The sequence below is a fragment of the Cnephaeus nilssonii genome (assembly GCF_951640355.1).
Source record: "Cnephaeus nilssonii genome assembly, chromosome: 9".
Classification (NCBI taxonomy): Eukaryota; Metazoa; Chordata; class Mammalia; order Chiroptera; family Vespertilionidae; genus Cnephaeus; species Cnephaeus nilssonii.
The window spans coordinates 19,949,018-19,969,894 of NC_137080.1; the positions used below are offsets into that span (position 1 = coordinate 19,949,018).

At 39.7% G+C, this 20,877-nt stretch overlaps 2 protein-coding genes across 12 annotated transcripts in view; one reads left to right on the top strand and one right to left on the bottom strand.

Annotated features, from left to right (window-relative positions):
• Nucleotides 1-2,284, top strand: part of L3MBTL3 (L3MBTL histone methyl-lysine binding protein 3) — a 96,797-nt gene extending 94,513 nt beyond the window's left edge. For all 10 annotated transcript variants that reach the window (XM_079781281.1, XM_079781288.1, XM_079781284.1 and 7 more), the window contains one exon: nt 518-2,284. In XM_079781281.1, the coding sequence (XP_079637407.1) occupies nt 518-661 (144 nt within the window). In that variant the 3' untranslated portion in view covers nt 662-2,284. The remainder of the gene's footprint in view (nt 1-517) is intronic.
• A 2,976-nt stretch (nt 2,285-5,260) lies between these two features.
• Nucleotides 5,261-19,803, bottom strand: SAMD3 (sterile alpha motif domain containing 3; the record flags this gene model as incomplete). Of its 2 annotated transcripts, XM_079781040.1 has the most annotated exons (8): nt 5,261-5,437; nt 6,282-6,482; nt 7,233-7,400; nt 8,313-8,397; nt 8,637-8,822; nt 15,817-15,924; nt 18,867-19,056; nt 19,725-19,803. In XM_079781040.1, the coding sequence occupies 8 exons, from the start codon at nt 19,801-19,803 to the stop codon at nt 5,261-5,263; spliced, it is 1,194 nt and encodes a 397-aa protein (XP_079637166.1). The 2 variants fall into 2 exon arrangements, with proteins under 2 accessions (XP_079637166.1, XP_079637167.1); XM_079781041.1 differs by lacking the exon at nt 8,637-8,822.
• Between the last annotated feature and the right edge of the window lie 1,074 nt (nt 19,804-20,877).

Genomic DNA, 20,877 nt, shown 5'->3' on the forward strand with positions numbered 1-20,877 from the left:
GTACGTGAAGGAGAATTATGGCCACTCTAGAAATGTTATCACAGTTTTTTTTCTTCATGGTGGAAGACTAATTTTTTAAAAAATTATTAGCATGGAGCTGATATGTTTGTCTGAAGCCTTTGATTATAGCCACAAATACCTGTGTACCTATTTTCATCTCTAATTTTAGACTAAAACCTGTGATGATAGGAACTGAATTTGAGGCACCCCACACTTTCCCAAATTCTTCTTAAGTCAGCACCTATGAGTAATCACTGGAAGGTATGGGCACCTTCCCTTTTCCTGGGAGCCAGTGTTTCAGACGAATGAACTTTTACTCTGCCCCAGTCCACATCTGCTGTGTTGTTGTAGATAAGAAAGATCCGTTTATCAGGAAATGTTTGTACACCTGAGCTCCCCTTGTCTGTGCCGTTTTAGTGTTGCTGTATATAAGACAGCTGATAATTTAAACTTGATTATTCCCCACAACACGATATCCAATTAACTCACCGTCTTTTGTCTTTTACTCCCATTTCAGCAAATTGATGGAGAAGCGTTTCTGCTTATGACGCAAACAGACATTGTTAAAATTATGAGCATTAAGCTGGGCCCTGCTCTCAAAATTTTCAATTCTATCCTGATGTTCAAAGCTGCAGAGAAGAACTCTCACAATGAACTTTGAAGATGGTGAATTTTGGATACCATCAGCTTTCTGCTTTAAAGCTCATGTTTTATTCAAAGCACAAGGACAGTTATAACTCCTCAGTGAGAAGTCTCCAAAACTCAGAAGAGCAGTGCGATCAGATTATTTATATTCCTCCAGAGACAATATATATGAATTCCTAAGAAAGTGCTTGAGCTTTTAACCAGGTACTGTCTAACAACAGTCATCCTTTGGTTCTGTTCACTGAGCTAAATTTATCTTTGTAAATCTTTTTGAGGCTGGGGGGGGGGGGAGGAGAAGGGGGGGCTTCATTAATTATTTATGGACAATGGGGGGCAGAGTATGACTTTTTGGCATTTTGTAAACATTGATGAATTCTCTTTCATGTACACTGTTTCTTTTTCAATACTTTCAGGAATCTTTTTATATAATCAAATTTCAACCTAAACCAAAATAGTGTCTAAACCTGGCTAAGTTCAGCCAGTGTGACAGTTGGTTATCTGTATTGTTAATTCTGTGCCATATTTTGAATTGCAACATTATGCTAAGTATAACTTTGCAAGTCATGATATTGCCTAACTGCTTGTTATCGTTGGGGCCGAATAGTTGTAAAAATCACTTTTCCTTAAATCTGTGTTTTTGCTTTTGCACGTATTATGAAATGTTAAACAAATTAATTTCACCAGCATCTTTACTATAATTACCAAAAATCATGTATATAAGTAATGGAATTGAAAAATAAAATATATAAGCATAAATAACTTAGGGGATGCCCTGTGTGCTGGGCTCTTGTAGAGTCCAATGTCATGGAATATGCAGTTACATGGGTGGGGGGGGCGTGTTGTAAGGATCTGAAACTATTTATGAGATTATCTTGAGCTTCTCTCTAATTGTCATTGAGGTGCTTTTCAGAGATCGGTGAAGGGCTTGTTCTGTCCATAGAAACACTAATCCCTAAGCAGCTCTGTCCCAGATCTTGCCGTGTCCTCCAAACCCGAAGGTGTTCCTTCAGGGTTGGCTGTAGAGAGAGGCATGTTGACTGAGAAGGCAAGGTGTGAGGGAGCAACACCAGCAAAGATTCTAAATGCTCACAGATCAGGGAGGCGACTTCCCAAAACAATCACTCGAGAACCTCCATTTTGGAGAGATTCCTTTCTCTGTGGAACAGCTCGCCTCGCTGTGTAAGCATACGGATGCACTTTAAATGAAAGCCCTTGATTACCTATACAGTGGTAGCTGGTAGCGTTTCTTTTGCAAGAATGCATTTCCAACAAAAAGGTAAATTATTTTATCAGCCTTTGGATGTAATTTCAGGATTGAACATTAATTCAAGGTCTATCTTAAAGTAGAAAGTAGGTTTGCAGCATGCTGTCTGAATTCTGAGGAAGTTGCACCCCTCTTTAGTTGCTTTTTTTTTTCTGGTGTAGAATTTCCTTTCCTGTCCTCCCCCCACCCCCCTCCCCAGTGGAGGTCTGTTAGCAGTCTTTTGCCTATGTCATCATTCCAGGTAAGAACAGGGTCACGATATCTAGTGTTCCTTCCTTTCTTTGCATGAATCTGCTTCAACAAGTTTTGCTTTGTTAGTTTTCATTTCCTTTTTTTATGTTTTGTTCAGAATTTGTACATTCAAATTGCACTTGTTATATCTGACATGAATGAAATAAAATCTTAATTGCAGATACTTCTGTACATATGTGTGATTTTTAAGAAAACTTGTCAAGTAGGAGAACAGGAACAACATCAACCAGGGACGGTATCACACGGGTACTCACTAGCTGTGTAAAGACTGCAGGATTGAGAATTGTTTGTCCAACTATGTCCCAGCCGACGTGAAGAGCGACAAAAAATTCAAAACTGAAATACATACATAGCCCATGAACACAGACAATAGTGTGAGGAAAGCCTGGGGTGGGGCAGGGGCTGAGTGGGAGGGGCAAAGGAGGGGGAAATGGGACATCTGTAATATTGCCAATAATAAAAGAAAAATTCTATTGTTATATCAAGTAGGATTCACACCCATTGGGGATTTTTTTTTTTTTTCTGGCTTAAAGCCTATAAAGCAAAAAAGACTTTTAAATCTCACTGGATTCTAAGCAGCATGTTATGTTAGAGGCAAGGCATTGAGCATCCTAAGCATGGATCAGTGTACCTCAAGAAGGGGGAAACCTCCTCCCCATTCCTTCCTGGGGACACACTCTCAGTCTTCACCGAGGAAGTGGGGGTCATGATGGCAGAGAGCCTGGAAGGAGAGAAGCAGGCTAGGGTTAAGACACAAAGGAGGGATGGGGAATGTGGAACTGGATGGGACCTTTTCCACCTAAAAGCATTTTCAGACATTTCAGGGAACATTGTGTGAGCCCAGAGAGACCGGTCTGTAGGCTGGAGTACAGCCCCTGGCTGCCATTTTGCAACTTTTTGATTCTAGAGAGTCAGCCTCCAAACAAAGCAGGGTTCGGTTAGTCCATCAACACTGGATATTTACCAAGTGGCCAGGCTGTGCCTGGCTCTGGAGATAGAAACACCATTGAAAGAGATAATAAAGCTTATGTGAACCTGCATCTTTGGAGCCAAACTTCACCACAGTTCCCCGTAGACCCACCGCCATCCCTTCGCCCAGCCTAAAGGAACAAAGAGGCTTTCCTTCAACTTCAGCCATAGAGATCGCAGACCTCCAAAGGGAAGGAAGCTTTAAGAACTTGGGAAATTAATTTGCAAGAAGAGAAATAAAACCGATCATGAAATTTAAAAAGCATGTGTGGGCGGGGGGGAGGGGGGTTAATGGGGGAAATAAAGGAAAGTTCGTAAGGAACAAAGGCATATTCTAGTGAAAGGGAAGAAATGGAAACTGGAATAGGAGCTAGTTTATGGGAAAGTGACATGTGCCAAGTTGCTATGTACTCTTCCTGTCGATTCCCGTGCAAGTCATTAGTACACGGTCATTGTAGAGGTGGGCAGCTTCTCTTTCACTGTCTTATCTCACTGGCTTAGCATTTTAATGAACAGTCAAGAGAAATGTTTCCAAGCAATGGTCAGACCAAGGAGGCAGCCCACAGCCCCCAAATGTGCAGCTCCTGGGCATTAAGACTTTCAAAGGTGGGCACATCGAGTTAAGAGCAAGGTCATACCCTAAACCAAACACTTAGCAAATATGAAGTGTAGTGCCCTTTAAAAACGAATGCACCCATAATAGTGTAACTTGGACCATGGAATTTCTCAAATCAAATCAAAATAAATAAACGTCTTTAAGGATTATTTTATTACAGAATTTCAGAGAATTTAAGTATCTAGGATTAAAGACAGAAAGCATTGAGCCCTGGCCAAGTGGCTCAGTTGGTTGGAGTGTCATCCTGTATACCAAAAGGTTGCAGGTTCGATCCCCAGTCAGAGGCAACCAATTGATGTTTCTCATATTGATATTTCTCTCCTTTCCTCTCTCTAAAAATCAATAAAAATATGTCCTCTGGTAAGGATTTAAAAAAAATGCATTGAAATTCATTTACATCTTTGAGACAAAATGATTTTCTAATTATCTACCACAACTCTAATTCCAACAATTTTTTGTAAAGTTTCAGCCATCCCAGAGATCAATTCTAATACAATATTTAGCAAGTGACCGGGTGTTGAAACCCTGCTTCCTTTTCCTTTTCTTTCATAGAAGGAAAGTAGGGACTGTGCATATCAAAAATCTGTGTCTCCAGGAAGTTGAGGGTTTGGGACAGTCGACTTGGACACTGGATCCCAAAGACATGAAAGGCAGCTACTAAAGCAGCCAAGGCCGTAACGCAGTCGTCCACTTTTGTGAGTCTTTCTTTTTCTAAATACAGAGAAAATTCGCAGACATCAATGTTGAAAGGGTTTTTAACTTCTAACACGGGAGTGGACACTTGCACCTGAAAAAAAAAAAAGACGTGTAAAATAGCTAAATAATACAAGGTGTCTGGATTTATTATAATAAATGAGCTTGTTGCAAATTAGCATATTTGTAAAAATGACAAAACATATTTCCAAATAGACCACCATCCTGCTTTCAAATATGACGATGTGAAATGTCAAACCAGCGATCACTGATACAGTGCATACCTTCTCGTTCACAATGACGAAAAGGCTGGGATCATCCCCAAACACGTCTGGGAGGAGTAAACATGTGGCTGTCATCTTCATATCTGTCAAAGCAAACATGCTTACAGTCCAAGTAAAAGGAGCTTTTCCTAACTGCTGTAGCAAAGCCAGTATAAAGCATCTGGATTTTTAAAATATCCTTACCGTCTACAGAGAACAAACGAGCCTTCTTAGATTGGTGTTCCACAGCCATTTTTAACCCACATGCTCATCTAATAAACATTCAAGGTCTCCTGTTCTGTTCCCCAGATCTCTGTCCTTTTATCAAGCTCTACCGTGTGATCTAGATTATGAAATTAACAGATTACTGGTTCCCTAAATATACTTTTATAGGATCAAGTGCCTTTTTGTATTTATACCCCAACACCTCCTATTTGAGAAATTCTTTTTCTCTCCCATATGTTGTTTCACTAAATTTTACTCATTATGAAAACAACTTTTTCAACCATCCTGAATTATACAGATGACTAAGACCAGATAGCCCCACTCGCAGGCTTACTAACATTTCAACCTGTCCTCATCTGTGTGCTGTTTCATTTTTTCTTGCAGCGCAATGTTGATTGGATTGTCCACCACTGAAAAAGAAGTCAGTATATTGTCTGAGTAGGATTCCAAAATGTGCCTTGTTTTCTTATAAATATCTGTTCTTGTAAGAAGTTGAAATTCTTTGAACATCTGAAAGAAGAAAATGATATCAGATCACTAGAAAAGCTAATGGAAGGGAAGTAAATAACTCTTTAGGATTATTTTAAACTTTGAATGTAGTTTAAAGTATATACCAGATATTTGAGTAGCTTTAGTAGAGAAGTAAAGATTTAGGACAGAGAAGGAGGAAAGAATGAAAGTCTGAATGAGCAGGAAAAGATAAATAATGGACATGGCAAACTTCGACCCGTAGAATTAAAACTTTGGATGCAGACTCAATTAAATGGGCATATATTCGTATTTTAGCTATTGAGGTTACCTAACTAAGATTAAGATTCTAGGATCTTACGTTGCTTTAGGTACAAACTGGTACATTGTTAAGTTTTGGCAGTGTCCAACAAGAGGCAAAAAGAAGAAAACTTAGATTTTAAGAGGCAAGCCTTGAAAAATACCAAAACTTAGTGTTGTAAGGGATCCTAGAGAAAGAGGAGAGCTTTAGAGACTATAAGATCAGATAGAAATAAACTGTGACAAGATACTTGAGTATAAGGTGAAAGCAAAACCAGTTTATCTTTACGGAATCCCCTGTTCTTAAAGCCACTGGCCAAGTGCTTCCCCTCAGAGACTTCCACCGTCACTGTCCCCCTCCCCACTTCCTGTTGACAGGGAACTCTAAATCCGAAGGCAGCCAGTGCATGTCATTAGAAATAGGTCCCAGAAATTCTCACCAAGTGGTCCTAGTTGTAGCCAATGGGGCCTCACACACCCTATTGAGATTCACACTTGCTGCCTAGTCCTGTTTCCACTTCAAGAGGAAAGAGACAAATCAATTTGGACACTAGAATCAGAGAGTATTATACACGAATAAAGATACCTGATAAGGGCACTTGAGGAAAGGAAACATTTTAAGGATGTCCTTCAGAGGCGTTCTGCTGCCAATCAACTTCCTTCTTATTTGCAAAGTCTGGCTCATCCTCTTATCGATTTCTCTCCAGTCCTTGACTGTTTTCACATATTCTTGCTGGAGCCAGGTAATATGTTCATCTATTTCAGAATCTAAACAAACAGCTTCTTCCTGAAAAATATTTTCACAATATCAATGTGTTGCATATTTAACATTTCAATTTTACCCTTCATGAAATTTGAATGATAGGCTGTATTGCACTCATTTTATATTTTATATAATATAAATCATATTATAATAATGCACTCATAAGATGTGTATCATCATGTGTAATTACACTTGGCATTGAACATGGATAGCAATCGACAGTCTAACTGTGAACAAATCAGATAGCTAATTACTGTGGAATTATCTGTTCTCTTGACAGAGCTATGAGTAACATTCCTCACAGTCACCTGGGTGGTGTGGGATTCCTTCTAGACAAAGTTATAGTGTTTTGTATCCATGCACGTGGATTACCTTCCTCCTGACACTTTAAAACTACAGGTACCTAACCCTACATCACGAGTATTAAAATCTTTCTGTAGCAATAAGAACAGCAAGAACACAAGATGCATTTTAAGATACAATCCAGGAAGATATTCCAGGATCCAGAACGTTAGTGTTTTTCTAGTTTCTTTGAAGGTTGGAAAAGAATAAACATGAGATGTTCAATAACAAACTCTGCTCAAACTGGGTTCGGAAGATCTTTTCTGGAACTATTGTCATCACATTATTTGCAAAACACAGATTTTCTTGCTTTCTGACCACACCAAAAGGATACCTTATTTTGTTTTAATGATTTCAAATGTTACTGCTTATTAGCCCCAAATCCATCAACCAATCAATGAGTTGTCAGAACAGTTCAAGATTCAATCTTACTTTTATTTGGGCAATTTTCATTTCATCAAATCTGATATCAGCAGGAGATTTCCTTCTCTGGCCTCTTCGATGTCCAAATTTACACTTATTTCTCATCACTTGTTCATCATCTTCTATGGGTCTTCTCACGTATTTAAAGCGATCTTTCAGGGCTCGTTTCCATAAAAACTGCGTAAAATTACAAAACAGAACCGTTGCTCTTCAAGGAGATTTAAATAATACCACATAAACAATACAACTTTTTACTTATCTATCACCTTTGGGCTTCAAATCTTTTCACATCACAGTAATAGAAACATTAACTCTATCCTTCCATTTACCCACACAACAATCTTATGATATTGCTATAAAAATTATAGTCCCTAAACTAAAAATATTTTTCCAGTGACACATAGCTATTGAGTAAATATGCTCACTATTGATTTTAGATTCTTTAACTCCTAAAATTGTATTATTTTCACCTTACTCTTCTGTCTTCATAAAGTACTCCACTTTTATAAAAAATTATTTTTCAATTGCAGTTTGCATTCAATATTACTTTGTATTAGTTTCAGGTGCACATCATAGTAGTTAGACAATCATACACTAATAACAAATGTGCCACTCTGATGGGGGATATTGAAAATGGGGGAGAATATGCGTGTGTGGGGGCAATGGGGTACATGAGGGAAATAACTGCACCATCCTCTCAATTTTGCTGTGAACTAAAAATAAAGTATTTTAAAAAAATAAAGGAACACAAAGAGAAAGTTTCAAAAAGAGGAAAGAGAGGGAGGGAGAGAGAGCGCAACTAATTAAAGGGGGAATGAGACATACAATTACTAAACAATGAAAAGCTATTATTTTATTTTTTTATTGATTTCAGAGAGGAAGGGAGAGAAAGAGAGAGATAGAAACATCAATAATGACAGGCAATCATGGATCAGCTGCCTCCTGCACGCCCCCTACTTGGGATGGAGCCTATGGGACTTGAACCAGGATTCTTCAGTCCGCAGGCCCATGCTCTATACACTGAGTCAAACCAGCTAGGGCAAGGCTATTGTTTTTAAATGGGCTGAGATTAATAAAATGGTCACTTACAAAGCCACAGCCGTCCTCTTCCAGGAAAGGGTGGGCCTGCAGCAGGGCATTGACCACATCGTCATACTGCTGGGTGCTGGGGTACCTGTTCAGTGCAACAGGACATGTTTCATTCCAAGCTGCCCAATCCCTTCCTTTACAATGAGTCTAAATTACACTCCCTTTTCTTCAAATCTTTCCATGTAACAACGGAGACATTCAAATATTGGGCAATGTTAGACTTATGACCGATATGTCATCCAAAATCTGAAAAGGGTTGGCTCCTAGTAAGTTCTGACAATAGGCCATCTCCCAAAGCAACCAGCCAGCCCTGTAATTACTCACAGTGAGCCTTTCAGATACTTGGTCATGTCGGCCTGGAGAAACTCAATGATCCTTATCCTCATGCTGTGGTCAGGACACTTCTGCTCTGCTAGCACGCATCTGACATCATAGGGAAACTCCGGTAAAACATAGGACTTCGTCCCCTGCAAGGCTTTATTCCTTGCTAGAACATGTTTCACATTTCTTCTGTTAAACAAAAACACACAGAGTGAAATCTTATTTCAAATACTAGAAGCCTGGTGCACGAATTCATGCATGGGTGGGGTTCCTCGGCCTGGCCCAATCGGGGCTGATCTGGGTTGGCTGGGGGAGGTTGGCTGTGGGAGCGCTCTGACCACCAGGGGACAGATCCTGCATTGAGTGTCTGCCTCCTGGTGGTCAGTGTACATCATGGCAACTGGTCATAAAGGTCTCTTAGGCTTTTATATATATAGATACCTAAAATATTCATTTTCTACATCCTGAGAACTTCTGATATAAAGCATTTCCTGAGACCTAAATATATGGAAGTCATCAATCCATCTTCCATCCATTCATCTACCCACAAATGTTTGAAGGCTCATTAGGTATCTCTGTTTTCCTTTCCTTTGCACACATAAATACTTGTAAGTTTGGGAGGGGGGAGTCATAATAATATAGACTTTGAATAAAGCCTGAGGTTGGGAAGAATATTATTCCATCTATCTTGAAGAAATAATATGTAGCACATAGCTCAAAACTGAACAAATAAAAAGAGTAAGTTGCAATTCAGCAGTAAGGCATAAACAAGTCTTAGCAGCTAAGAAAATTCCTCTAATTAATTTATCCTGCTGCTGTTTATAGAGAAATATAAGATCAACTTAATTTAGTTGTCTTGGCTATTTTAAAGGTAAACTTAATTTCTAAGTAAAAAAACAAGTATCAAAGCCTGGTCGGTGTGGCTCAGTGGTTGAGCATCGACCTATGAACCAGGTGGTCACGATTCAATTCCCGGTCAAGGCACATGCCAGGGTTGCAGGCTCAGTCTCTCATAGAGGGTGTGCAGGAAGCAGCCAATCAATGACTCTCTCTCATCATTGATGTTTCTATCTCTCCTCCTCCCTTCCTCTCTGAAATCAATAAAAATATATATTTTTTTAAAAATGTCACATACTCTGATTTCATTCAGATGCAAGTTTCTACCAAACATTACAGAAAACTATAGCTACAGAAGGCAGATCAGTAGTTGCCTGGGGCTAGGGGTGGGAGAGGAGATGGGCTGCAAAAGGGAGCGAGGGAATTTTTAGGGTGATGGACATGTTCCAAAATGGGTTGTGACCAGGGGTGCACAACCAGATAAATCTGGTAAAATTAACTGAGCTGTATACTTTAAATGGGTGAATTTTATGTTACATAAATGACACCTCAATAAGGCTGTTTATAAAATTAAGTATCAGAACCACTTTAAAACTTTAAAGTTAGTGACTGATCATTAAGTGTGTAAAAGAAGACGCTATAGTAAAATTTCCAAGTAACAGGTACCCAGGTGCACTAAGTAGCTTTCAATCCACTTCACTCATAAGATTGATTGGAATGAAAGTAAAGGAATAAAGGCAAAAAGTAGAAGTCAAAAACAGAAAGAGTTCCCAAATTAGCCTGAGTAGGTTAATTTTCTGGCACTACCATGGAAGCCTTAGTCGTCCTAGGAAAACACCCATGAAAATATTGAGGTCAGGTTCCTTTAGAATGTTAGGTGATATTTCATAAGAATGCATGAGATACAATGAAAGATGGGGAATAAAGAAAAGAGGAGAATGCACTCTCCTCTCTTTTTATGATAAGCTCCCTCCTTTTTTTCCTCTTCGGCAGTCACTATACCAAAATATCTGCTAGCTAAAATAAGCACACCGACAATTGAACACCAGATTCAATACAGCAACAGGTTAATTTCCAGCTTCAATCTGTGCTTCAACCCAAACTATTTCCCAGTATGTTACTCTCTCATTTCATTCATTCATTCATTCAATCAATATTTATTGCAGTTGACTATATGGCAATTATCTTCTGCAATCCCTCTTTCCATTCTCATTAGCACTGACATGTTTTGTTTAGGTCCCCAGGTGAATCTAATGGGATAGTCCATGTTGCCCTGCTCACTGGCAGAGCACAGAGCCTCCTCACCTCTCTAACAGCATCTCCTACCAATTCCAGCCACTCTGTTTTCTCTGCTGCGATCTCTCCCTCCCCAAAAGTACTTACTCCAAAAGGGATCCCCTGTGCTTTTTCAGGTGTTTGTACATTTGCATTTGCTGGTTGTTTGCTATGAATGTCATTCTCTCCTGCCCCATTTTCCTTCAATGAATTTCTAATCACCTTTCAAAATCCTCCCTCAGTTTTTGTGAAGCTTCCCCCCAGAAACCTTCTCCACACGCACTTCCTGAAAGCCTTGTTTCTCCCTCTTCTATGCTATTTCTGTGCCCGTGAATTTCTATTTCTGCATACTTGCTTAATATTGCCATTACTAGCTTACATACCTGTCTTGTCTACCAGACTCTGAGTTCCCCTAGGCAAGGACTAAATTGCATCCCCTGCCTGCCACTGTCTAAATAATACCTAGCTCATGGTGTATATTCAGTAACTTTTAGACTGAACAAAATAGGAAAAATAGATTAGAAATCAAGCTCAATTTGGATCTCTCTAAAGACTTCATATGATATTTACTAGAAATGGACAGGAGTCAGAGAGTTATTTATCAGTAATGCCGGCCCAATTTCCCCGACTCTGCAAGTCCTGCTTGCCTGGGTCCAAAGATATCCTCCACTGAACAAAATATCAATTCTGTCTAATCAATATTCCTCACTTCATTTGGGTCTCTACTCAAACATCCTCTAGTCAAAGTCCAAGGGACTATATTTAATTCAATTAAGATGAGACCACAGAAATACTTCCTATTTCTGTTCCTTCATGTGATAAAAGTTTGTTGATCACCTACTCTGTGCCAGGCATCGCAAAGGTGAATCAGACTGGTTCCTCAGACTGGTTCTTCACCACGGCAGCCCCTCCCCCTCCTTCCAGAGCGCTGGACCTCTGGAGGACATAATGTGTAGGAAGTAAAGAGGAATCCTACATCTAACTGGAATGGGTACTAATGGAATCGTAACTGGGCTGGTGCATTTCATCGAATCTTCTCTTTATTTTGTGTTAGATAAGATGCTTACATGACTGCGGTGTCCTCATCTGAGCTGTGTGTGGGATAGTGCCTACATACAATCCATTACGTGTTGACCACTAACATTTGCCTTACTGAGTATAGGCATGTGGGTGAGTTCATTCTCCCACATTCTATAGCAGTAACCAGACCTCCCCCACCTCCAATTCGTCATTAAAACAATTTTTAAATATGCATGAAACCATGACTAATTTTATAATTATGCCCAAAGGCAGAAGCAAAACACCTGCACACAATTAAAGTTCAAGTGAAGTGTTTTTTAAAGTAACATTTAGGAAATATCTACCTATTTATCTGATTCATGGTTTATTTGGTACTAAAAGAGAAGCGAAGTTTTAAATAGTGTAGATGGAGAACAAAAATATCACTGCAAAAAATATCTTTTCCCTACGGATCACCAATACATGTTGAGTATGAGACATTGCAATTCTTCCATCAAGAACGGGCACTTAAGCTCGGCTGGCATGGCTCAGTGATTGAGCGTTGACCTATGAACCAGGTGGTCATGGTTCAATTCCAGGTCAGGGCACATGTCTGGCTTGCAGGCTCGGTCCCCAGTAGGGCACGTTCAGGAGGCAGCCAATCGATGATTCTCTCTCATCATTGATCTTTCTATCTCTCTGTCCCTCTCCCTTCCTCTCTGAAATCAATAAAAATATAAGGAAGGAAGGAAGGAAGGAAGGAAGGAAGGAAGGAAGGAAGGAAGGAAGGAAGGAAGGAAGGAAGGAAGGAAGGAAGGGCTCTTAAACAATGCAGTAAAAGCATGATATCACCTATCACTGAAAAAAACTGCATTGTGTCTCAGTACGCTGGGATTTCATCCATGGGGACACACACGCTTCTACTAGAGGTTATTCAAGAGCCAAAGTCAGGTGAACATTGTGCCTCTAGAGCCTTCTCTTTCTTCTTGTCTGCAAAGTATCTGGATGGAAAGCACATTCATTTTAGGGAACATATGAAAAGAAATCACAAGCATAATGACTGCCATCTTGTATGAACTTTAATATGTTATCTCATTTGGACATCGAGGACGACATATGCCAGTTCCCATCCTATATTGTGCATAGGCCACCTGGAAGGCATTTTGGAGGAATCAGGATTCCAACCCAGGGGTGTGAGACCCCGAAGCCAGCTCTTGATCCACCATTCCTTCCTGCCCCCATAGAGCAGTTGGCTTTGTAAAAGCCCTGTAGCCAAATACCACCAACTTTCTAGCCTATTATGTGTGAGTGACCTACAAACTCCTGGAGTTTAACTCTGCTAAAAAGTTAGCATATTTAGTATGAATTGTATCAAAAGATCTAAAAAGAAATAGAGACTAAAATATTTATCCTACCCCATGAGCTATTCATTTTTTTCATTGGCTCACATATCCTCCGTTCAATTTAAAAGCTCCTGCTTAGCCTCTGTGTCAGGGACTGCGCCAAACCTGTGTTTACAATGACAAAAAAAGGCCTGGTCTTTGTCTTTGAGGTGCTTTCAGTCTAATGAGGGACTATAAACTTTAAAGTCACCAATTTCATCATCGAGTATTACGAGTAAAGCAAAGATACTATGCATGGGAGACCGGGGTCCTTGCCTGGCCTGGAACGTCAATGGAGGGGCTCCTGAAAGAGATTTTGAGCAGAACCTTCAAGGATGAGCAAGTAGGTAAAGAAAGGCAGCAACAGGGCAAGGCAGTTATATGCCAGGCAGTCTGAGGAGGGCAGAGCAGCACTGAGTACTAGGACAAATCCGTCCTCACAGAGAGAAGCAAGGGAATGAGGTGGACAAGAGAAGCAGGACAGAGCCTGGGATGGCTGTCACGTGGCTCCATCAGAGGAGGAACAGCTCTACCCCTGGCTTCCCCTGGTGCTAGGAAATGATTTTCTTACAACAAACTCCCCTTGTCTTAAATTAGAGTGGATTTGTGGTTCTCACACCCAAATATATGAGGTCATTTTTAGACATGTTTAACTCTGAAGTGCTCATGGACAGAGATGGGCAGCAGGGGGTCAAACGCATTAAGGGAGAATTTATGATTAGACAGATATGGCAGTATTCAGCTCTCATTTTGAAACCTCCCACTTTCTCTCCATTTCTACGCCAGTCCTATTTCCTCCTCCCCTCAGTACTAGCAGGTGCTGTGAAGACTGAGAAACACCACGAAGCACGAGGCTGCTCCTGTGACCCTATGAAACCACAGGAATAATACCCTGCTCTGCTGGTGTCACAGGACCACGATGAGGATGGAATGCCACCCGAGGGCTTAGCAAAGAGAACAGACCTACATGAATAGAAGGCTGCACCCCCATCTCCCACGGGCAGCAAGTGGGGAGAAGAAAGAAGTCCTAAGGAAGGAGGAAACGCTACTTGGAGCAGTGCTGTGCAGACGGGTACTCGCAATGAATAACTTCCACATGCTTCTACTGAGCTAGCACTAGGCAGGCATCCTCTATTTTTAATGCTCACAAGAGAACCATAAGGAAAGTATCATTATTCTTCCCACTTTGCAGATGAGAATACCGATTCACAGTGGCTCTAGGGACGGATCACTGGGACTAATTATTGTTTTCCTATCTCTGCTCACACCTGAACAGTTACAGAGGGGACTGGCTACTTTTGGAGGCTTTGTGGTGAAAGGGGTGCTTGAGAACCACATTCCTGGGTCCGGTTCTCTAGGTCTATAGTTGTCCTTTGTTCCAATGTAGCCCATATATTGAAATATTACACCATCTAAGTCCAGTGTAGGAATACAGTAGTATCCCCTTATCTGCATAGGATCCCTTCCAAGACCCCCCCGTGGATGCCCGAGACCATGGGTAGTACCTAGGAACCATTTATATAGACTCTGTTTATTTTTCTATAACTATGATAAAGTTAAATTTGTAAATTGGGCACATTAAGAGATAACAATAACTAATAATCAGATAGAACAATCCTATATAATAAAAGGCTAATATACAAATTGACCAAAACAGCAGAACAACCAGTCGCTATCATGTGCACTGACCACCAGGGGGCAGACGCTCAACACAGGAGCTGCCCCCTGGTGGTCAGTGCACTCCCACAGGGGGAGCACTGCTCAGCTAGAAGCTGCACTCACGCCTGGCGAGCGCAGCGGCGGTGGTGGGAGGCCTCTCCTGCCTCTGCCAGCAGCAGTAAGGATGTCCAATTTCTGGCGTAAGCCCGCTCCTCACAGGGAGTGGGCCTAAGCCATCAGTCAGACATCCTTCGAGGGCTTCCGGACTGCGAGAGGGCTCAGGCCGGGCTGAGGGACCCCCCCGCAAGTGCACGAATTTCATGCACTGGGCCTCTAGTTATAACAATAAAATAAGGGTTATCTGAACATAAGCAATACAATATTGCCAGTCAATCGAAAAACTGAGATGGCTACTAAGTCACTAAAGAACAGATAGACAGTTGAACACTAGACATAAGGATAATTTACATCCCAGAAGGGATGGAGCGGGATAGTGCAAGATTTCATTATACTACCCGGAACACTGTACAATTTAAACTTATGAATTGTTTATATCAGGAATGTTCCATTTAATATTCTGAATAGTAACTGAAAACATGGAAATCAAAGCTGTGCTTAAGGGGGGACTACTATATAAGGAAATGTTTACCAAAGCACTTCCATCAGGGATAGTCAAGTTAAAACAACAGCTTCAAAATTCAAAACAAAAACAAAGACTCCTCAAATGACACATTCTATCTATAGGACATTATTTTGTGGCTGCTGCCAATCACCATGGACAGTTTACAACAGATAAATCCCTTTTTTCCCTTAACAATTTATACTTGAAAGATGAATATAATCCTCAAAACTTCACTTTTCCAACACAAAGATCAGAAAATATAACCTTCATCTTTTATCAAATAGCTTCATCACTCTATAAAAAAAATTCCCTTAAGGAAAACAAAATTTTCACTTATGTAAAGTCTCATTAAAAAAAAAAGACAAATATTATCATTTGGCTTTAGATGTTTAGAAGTCGGTAATCCCACCTCTGTTTCAGTACTCTTTGGTCAATTAGTCTATCAGCAAGGTTTTCAGCAGGATAGAAAGTTGGCGTCTGCTCCCCATGGTTGGCTGGACTGGAGGACTGTTTATCCCTGTTACCAAGAAAGAAGAGGTGGGTGAGGGACTAGTCAACAGGAGCCTCAACCATTGACATCACAGAAACTGTGAAAGTAGGTGGTAGCCCATAGTTAACCTAGAATCTGTGTCTACTCCCAAGATCCACATTAGTCATGACTAAGATAACTGAAAGAAGGACCCTCTGGGGTCATCTCACTCAGTAGTTCATATATACCAGGAGACAGACTGATGCCAGTTCACAATGCTATTTTCACCCATCGGTCATATTTATAATGGTGGCAAGATAATATTTTCCTTTAAAATGATGGTAATAATAAAATGTACCTTTATTGGTTAATATTCTTATTTGGCAAAAAAAAAAAAAAAAAGAGAGAGAGAGAGAGAGAAGGAGAAGAGTAGAATGAGGGAGACGGGGAGAGGAGAGGAGAGGGGAAAGGAGAGGGGAGGAAGAGGGGAGGGGAAGAGGGAGGGGAAGGGGGAGGGGGAGGATTATGATGAGTATGTCAGATCCCTTCTTCACTCCCTGCCATTTTGGGGGACCTTTAATTATCTGTGAGATCTCATAATGGTAGAACCACACTCCACTAACTCCCTCATTTTCTGAGAGATGCAACTACAGCCCAGAGGGTAAGAAACTTGCTCTCCACCACAATCTACTCAACAGCAGTGCCAGGAGTTGATCCCAGTTTTTCAACTTTCTGTTCAGTGATTTTTCTTCCAGCTTCAATAAGAGCAACAACCAAAAAGCAGCTGCAAATATTCCTACCTATTATAGATTCCTATCATTTGCCTGTCTGAGTAGGATGCTAAAGTCCAGATGTGGCCTACAAATCCTTTTCAAAATAACATACCAGGCACCATTAGCCATTAAGTGAAATACGCGCTCAAGTTGAAACCCTGATCTTGAATCCCTGGTCTTGAATGCCATTATAGACTCTTTAGAAGGAGTCTGACGCATCATTTATTCTATCTGCTTCATTTTACAGTTGAAAGAAAAGTCAAGCAACTCTCCAAGGCTATATGAGTAGTTGATATCAGAACAGGTATTTGAAATCAATTGTTTTGATACCTAGCTACAGGGTTCTTTCTGCTACACCAAGTTTCCTACCTTTATTAAGCACTTCTCGAGAGGTTTTAATTAAATTGCATATTTTTGTGCCTCTTTCTATTATGATTTCTACGTGACAATATATTTGTCAAGTGACAATATTTTGACAATAAGCAAATAAGCCGACAAACATTTTAACCAAATATAACTAATAAGCCCAACTGCAACTGTGGTTTTGCACCAGAGTAATTTAACCTGAATACAAGACAACACAATCCTTAAAGTAAATCACCAACTTACTGGGTAGCGTGAAAAAGCCCCCACTCTTAAATCCCTGGACAACCTGTGTTCCAAGACTTGGCTCCATTCGAAAAAAGCTTTCTTAACCAGCTTAGCACTGCTTAATGTTTAACACAAGACTATTTCGGTCTAGGATAAGAAGAGATTTTTCTCAAAAAAAGTAAGATACTCCTACCATCAGTGTGAATTAACCAAGAGTTAGGTACTGAATGACTTTTCACAGCCTACGGAAGAAGCAGCAGGAATGTCAATATTTAGCAATCAATCCAATTCAGTGGTAGAACCAGGAATGAAGCCCAGATTTCCTGGCAGTCCAGTTAGTTCTCATTTACTAGAGAACATTATAAACGGATTCGCAGTGGAAAGAAACAAGGCTGTCTGTTTACTTCCAAGTTGTGCTTAAGGCCATGTCAAGATTCCAGTCAACTGAAGAGAACTTCCAGCTCAAAGTCCAACTCATCCAAGAATGCCGGGAATTTACTTTGAGCTCTGTTTGGGGTTCTCACCCTCCCATTGCTGGCAAGGAGTGAAAGCATGCAATGGGGCTTCATCAAAAGTCACCTGTGAAGAATGTGCTTTTGCATAGATATGTCAAAACAATGTAGAATCTTCAGACTAACCGTAGACCATCCCTTCATGCCTACCGATCCCCCTCCATGTCCCAAATGTCCAAATACTCTAGGAATCAAATTACTTAAATGAGGTCTCTCTAACTTTATATTGCTTATCAGAGAGCAAGACACAAATATCTGTTATTACAGTTATAATCTGAAAAAAACGGAAGTAAACACATAGAATGGATTTCAGCAAACATCACCATCCTATTTTCAAAATGAATGCCTAATTGGTCTGCAGCAATTATTTAACATTAAAAACCTTGCAAAAAGTCTCAAATTATGGAAAAACCTAATCAGAATGCCTGAAATGATCCTGGGACATAGATTTGTACAATGAACATTTTAATTTTCAAGTTCCTTTTATCATTCCTTTTCCTTGCAAAAGTCAGTGATAAAAAACAAACAAATGAAAACATCCCTAAACCTCAAAGCCACCATAAATTTTCTACATGATTTTTGTGGGATGCTATCATAGCCTTCAGCATTCCAAGAATACTCTTGAGAAACTAGAAATCCTTGTAGCAAAAGTCTTTAGCCAATTATTGTGAAGGCCTCTAGCAAATTATATGTAAAGGCTCTAGAGGAGAATATAAATTAGCCACTAAAAGGAATCCTTGGCAAATAAACACATACATAAATAAGTAAAGCAAAGGAGCAGCAAAAATGCCTTTCCCAAACCCTGATTTTAAGACCTGAGGGACAGAGATCCATTTCTACTCACATTGTATGTACATTTCAACTGCTTCTTACAGAGTTTTCTATATAGGAACTCCTGGCTTATAGGACAACCCTAACCATTGGAGTCACTGTTTAAAAAGTGGTGCATTTTTAAAAAAATGTATATCTTGATTCATAAAACTTTGCAAAAAGTGTCCTTTATGCAGATGTTAGAAATACTGTACACACAAGCTAGCAGGAAATGGTCACAATTTTCAAAGAGTTTGAACCCCAAATATCATGCACAGAAAATGAGGAATTCATGCAGACTTACTCTGGAGCTGCTGCTGCTCGTAGGACCAGAGCTGGTGCTCTAGGGCTTCCTGGGGACTCCAGTCCTTGACGCCTCTGCTTATATTTTTTAATTAAATCCATCAGAACCGCCTGGTGTCCAATTTTTTTTACCAGTTGCTGAACCATCCGATCATTAAGTGCTAGAAGAGCGGCCCCACTTACTTCTTCCTCTGGGAAAAAGAAGAAAGAGAGAGTCTACATGCCTGCCTGGAAAAGCACTGCAAAGCACGACATTCTGAGCAAAAAAAAAAATTATTTCTGGTGTTACAAGGATCATCTACACTTGTCCTCTGGTGTTATAAAATGCTCTGTATTTTTAAAGATAGAACACTGATATTGCACAATTCCAAACTGATATCTAAGAAAGTACTAGAACATAGAGTCACAATAAACTCATATTCCTTCCACATTATCACCTTCCCATTTCTGATTCCTTTTTACAGGCATTATTTTTATAAGGAAAAAAAAAAAAACCTTCTCAGGAAATTATTCCCAATAGCACCTGCCACGCAACATTTCAATACTTGTAAATCCAGCACTGCACAAAATGCCTGCTGCATTATTTAAGGACTAAAGTGGCATCAAATAATATCAAGTATGTATGTTATGTAACTCTTAAGACTTTATTTTATTTGAGTTGTTTTCGAAATATTACAGTCTCCTGTGAATACTAGGTCAAATGCAAACAGTCAGAAAATGAAAGGTCCCCGCAGCAGCAAGTCCACATCCCACTCACAGGCATTAGGCGACAAAAGCAATTATCAGCCACAAAGGACACCCAATATCTAGGCTGCTCAATTAACGTTTTTTAAAAAAAAAAAAAGTGTAAGCAACTCACCTTGAAACCTATGAACTAGCTCTCCTAAGTTTTTCTCCACCAGCCAACTGCAGACCTGGTCAACGGACCAAGTTTCCATTGCTGTAACCTGTAAATAAATACACCTATAGAATAAAAGGTCAGAGAAGGATTCTTTAGTTTTTCTTTCTGATTGCTGTTTTATTTTAATTAATTAATTAATTAATTAATTTTTTTTTTTTTACCAACTGGCTCTCTAATTTCAGCTCCTTCCTTTGGGAGACTCTCAATTCTAACCTTCTTTCAAATTACTATTTTCTGAATACATATCTAAAAAGATGCTAATAAAACACAAATTCTCTTAAAAAATGAGACCAATTTGAACCTATTTCCTAGTCTCATTGCTCAAATTTCTCCACCTTCTCCTATTTTTTTTCCACAGGCATCCCTCAGCTGTACTAACAGGCAGCCACAGACTACTATGGTACCCTATCCTCTACCATTAACACCCAGGGTTCTTCACAAAGAGAAGGAAGGTGTGAAATTCACCACTACTAGGCTCATCAGGAAGTGGTTGACATTTACAAAAGGGGTGGGCTGGGGAGGAAGGGAGGAAGGATCAGAAAAAACCTGACAGAGATACTTAGTAAACCAAGACTGGTTAACCCCTTGTGGCTCCCCAGCTAGCAGAGACAGCTTATAGCCGCTTTGGATTGCTTGAGGAGGAAGTAGGAGCCAAATTTCTCAGGAGAATCTGAATATTTCTTTCCTTTCTTCCATTCAGCTCTAGAACATTATTAAATACCATGATGATTGTTAAGATAACTAGGGAAAATTAAGATTATTGAGAAAATATTTTTTAAAAATTTAGTTGGGCAGACTCAAAATGGGAAAATTAATATTAGTGTACTAATAATCATAAGTGAAAGAAGTGCATACCGAGTTGAAACTAATCCGTAACTATTCAGGTATGTTTGCATGCCACTATTTTTCTGTAACAACTTAGAAAAATTAAAACAAGTATACCAATTTCAGTAATTTTTTTTACTTCCCTTAGGTAGCTCATTCTCTTTTATTTTTTTATCATTCAATCCAAATTACTTTTAATGCACTGGGGAGAAACGGAAAAGAAACCAAAACATTTTAATGTTTTAATATTACTTTCAATTTCACCTTTCAATCAAAATGCTATACT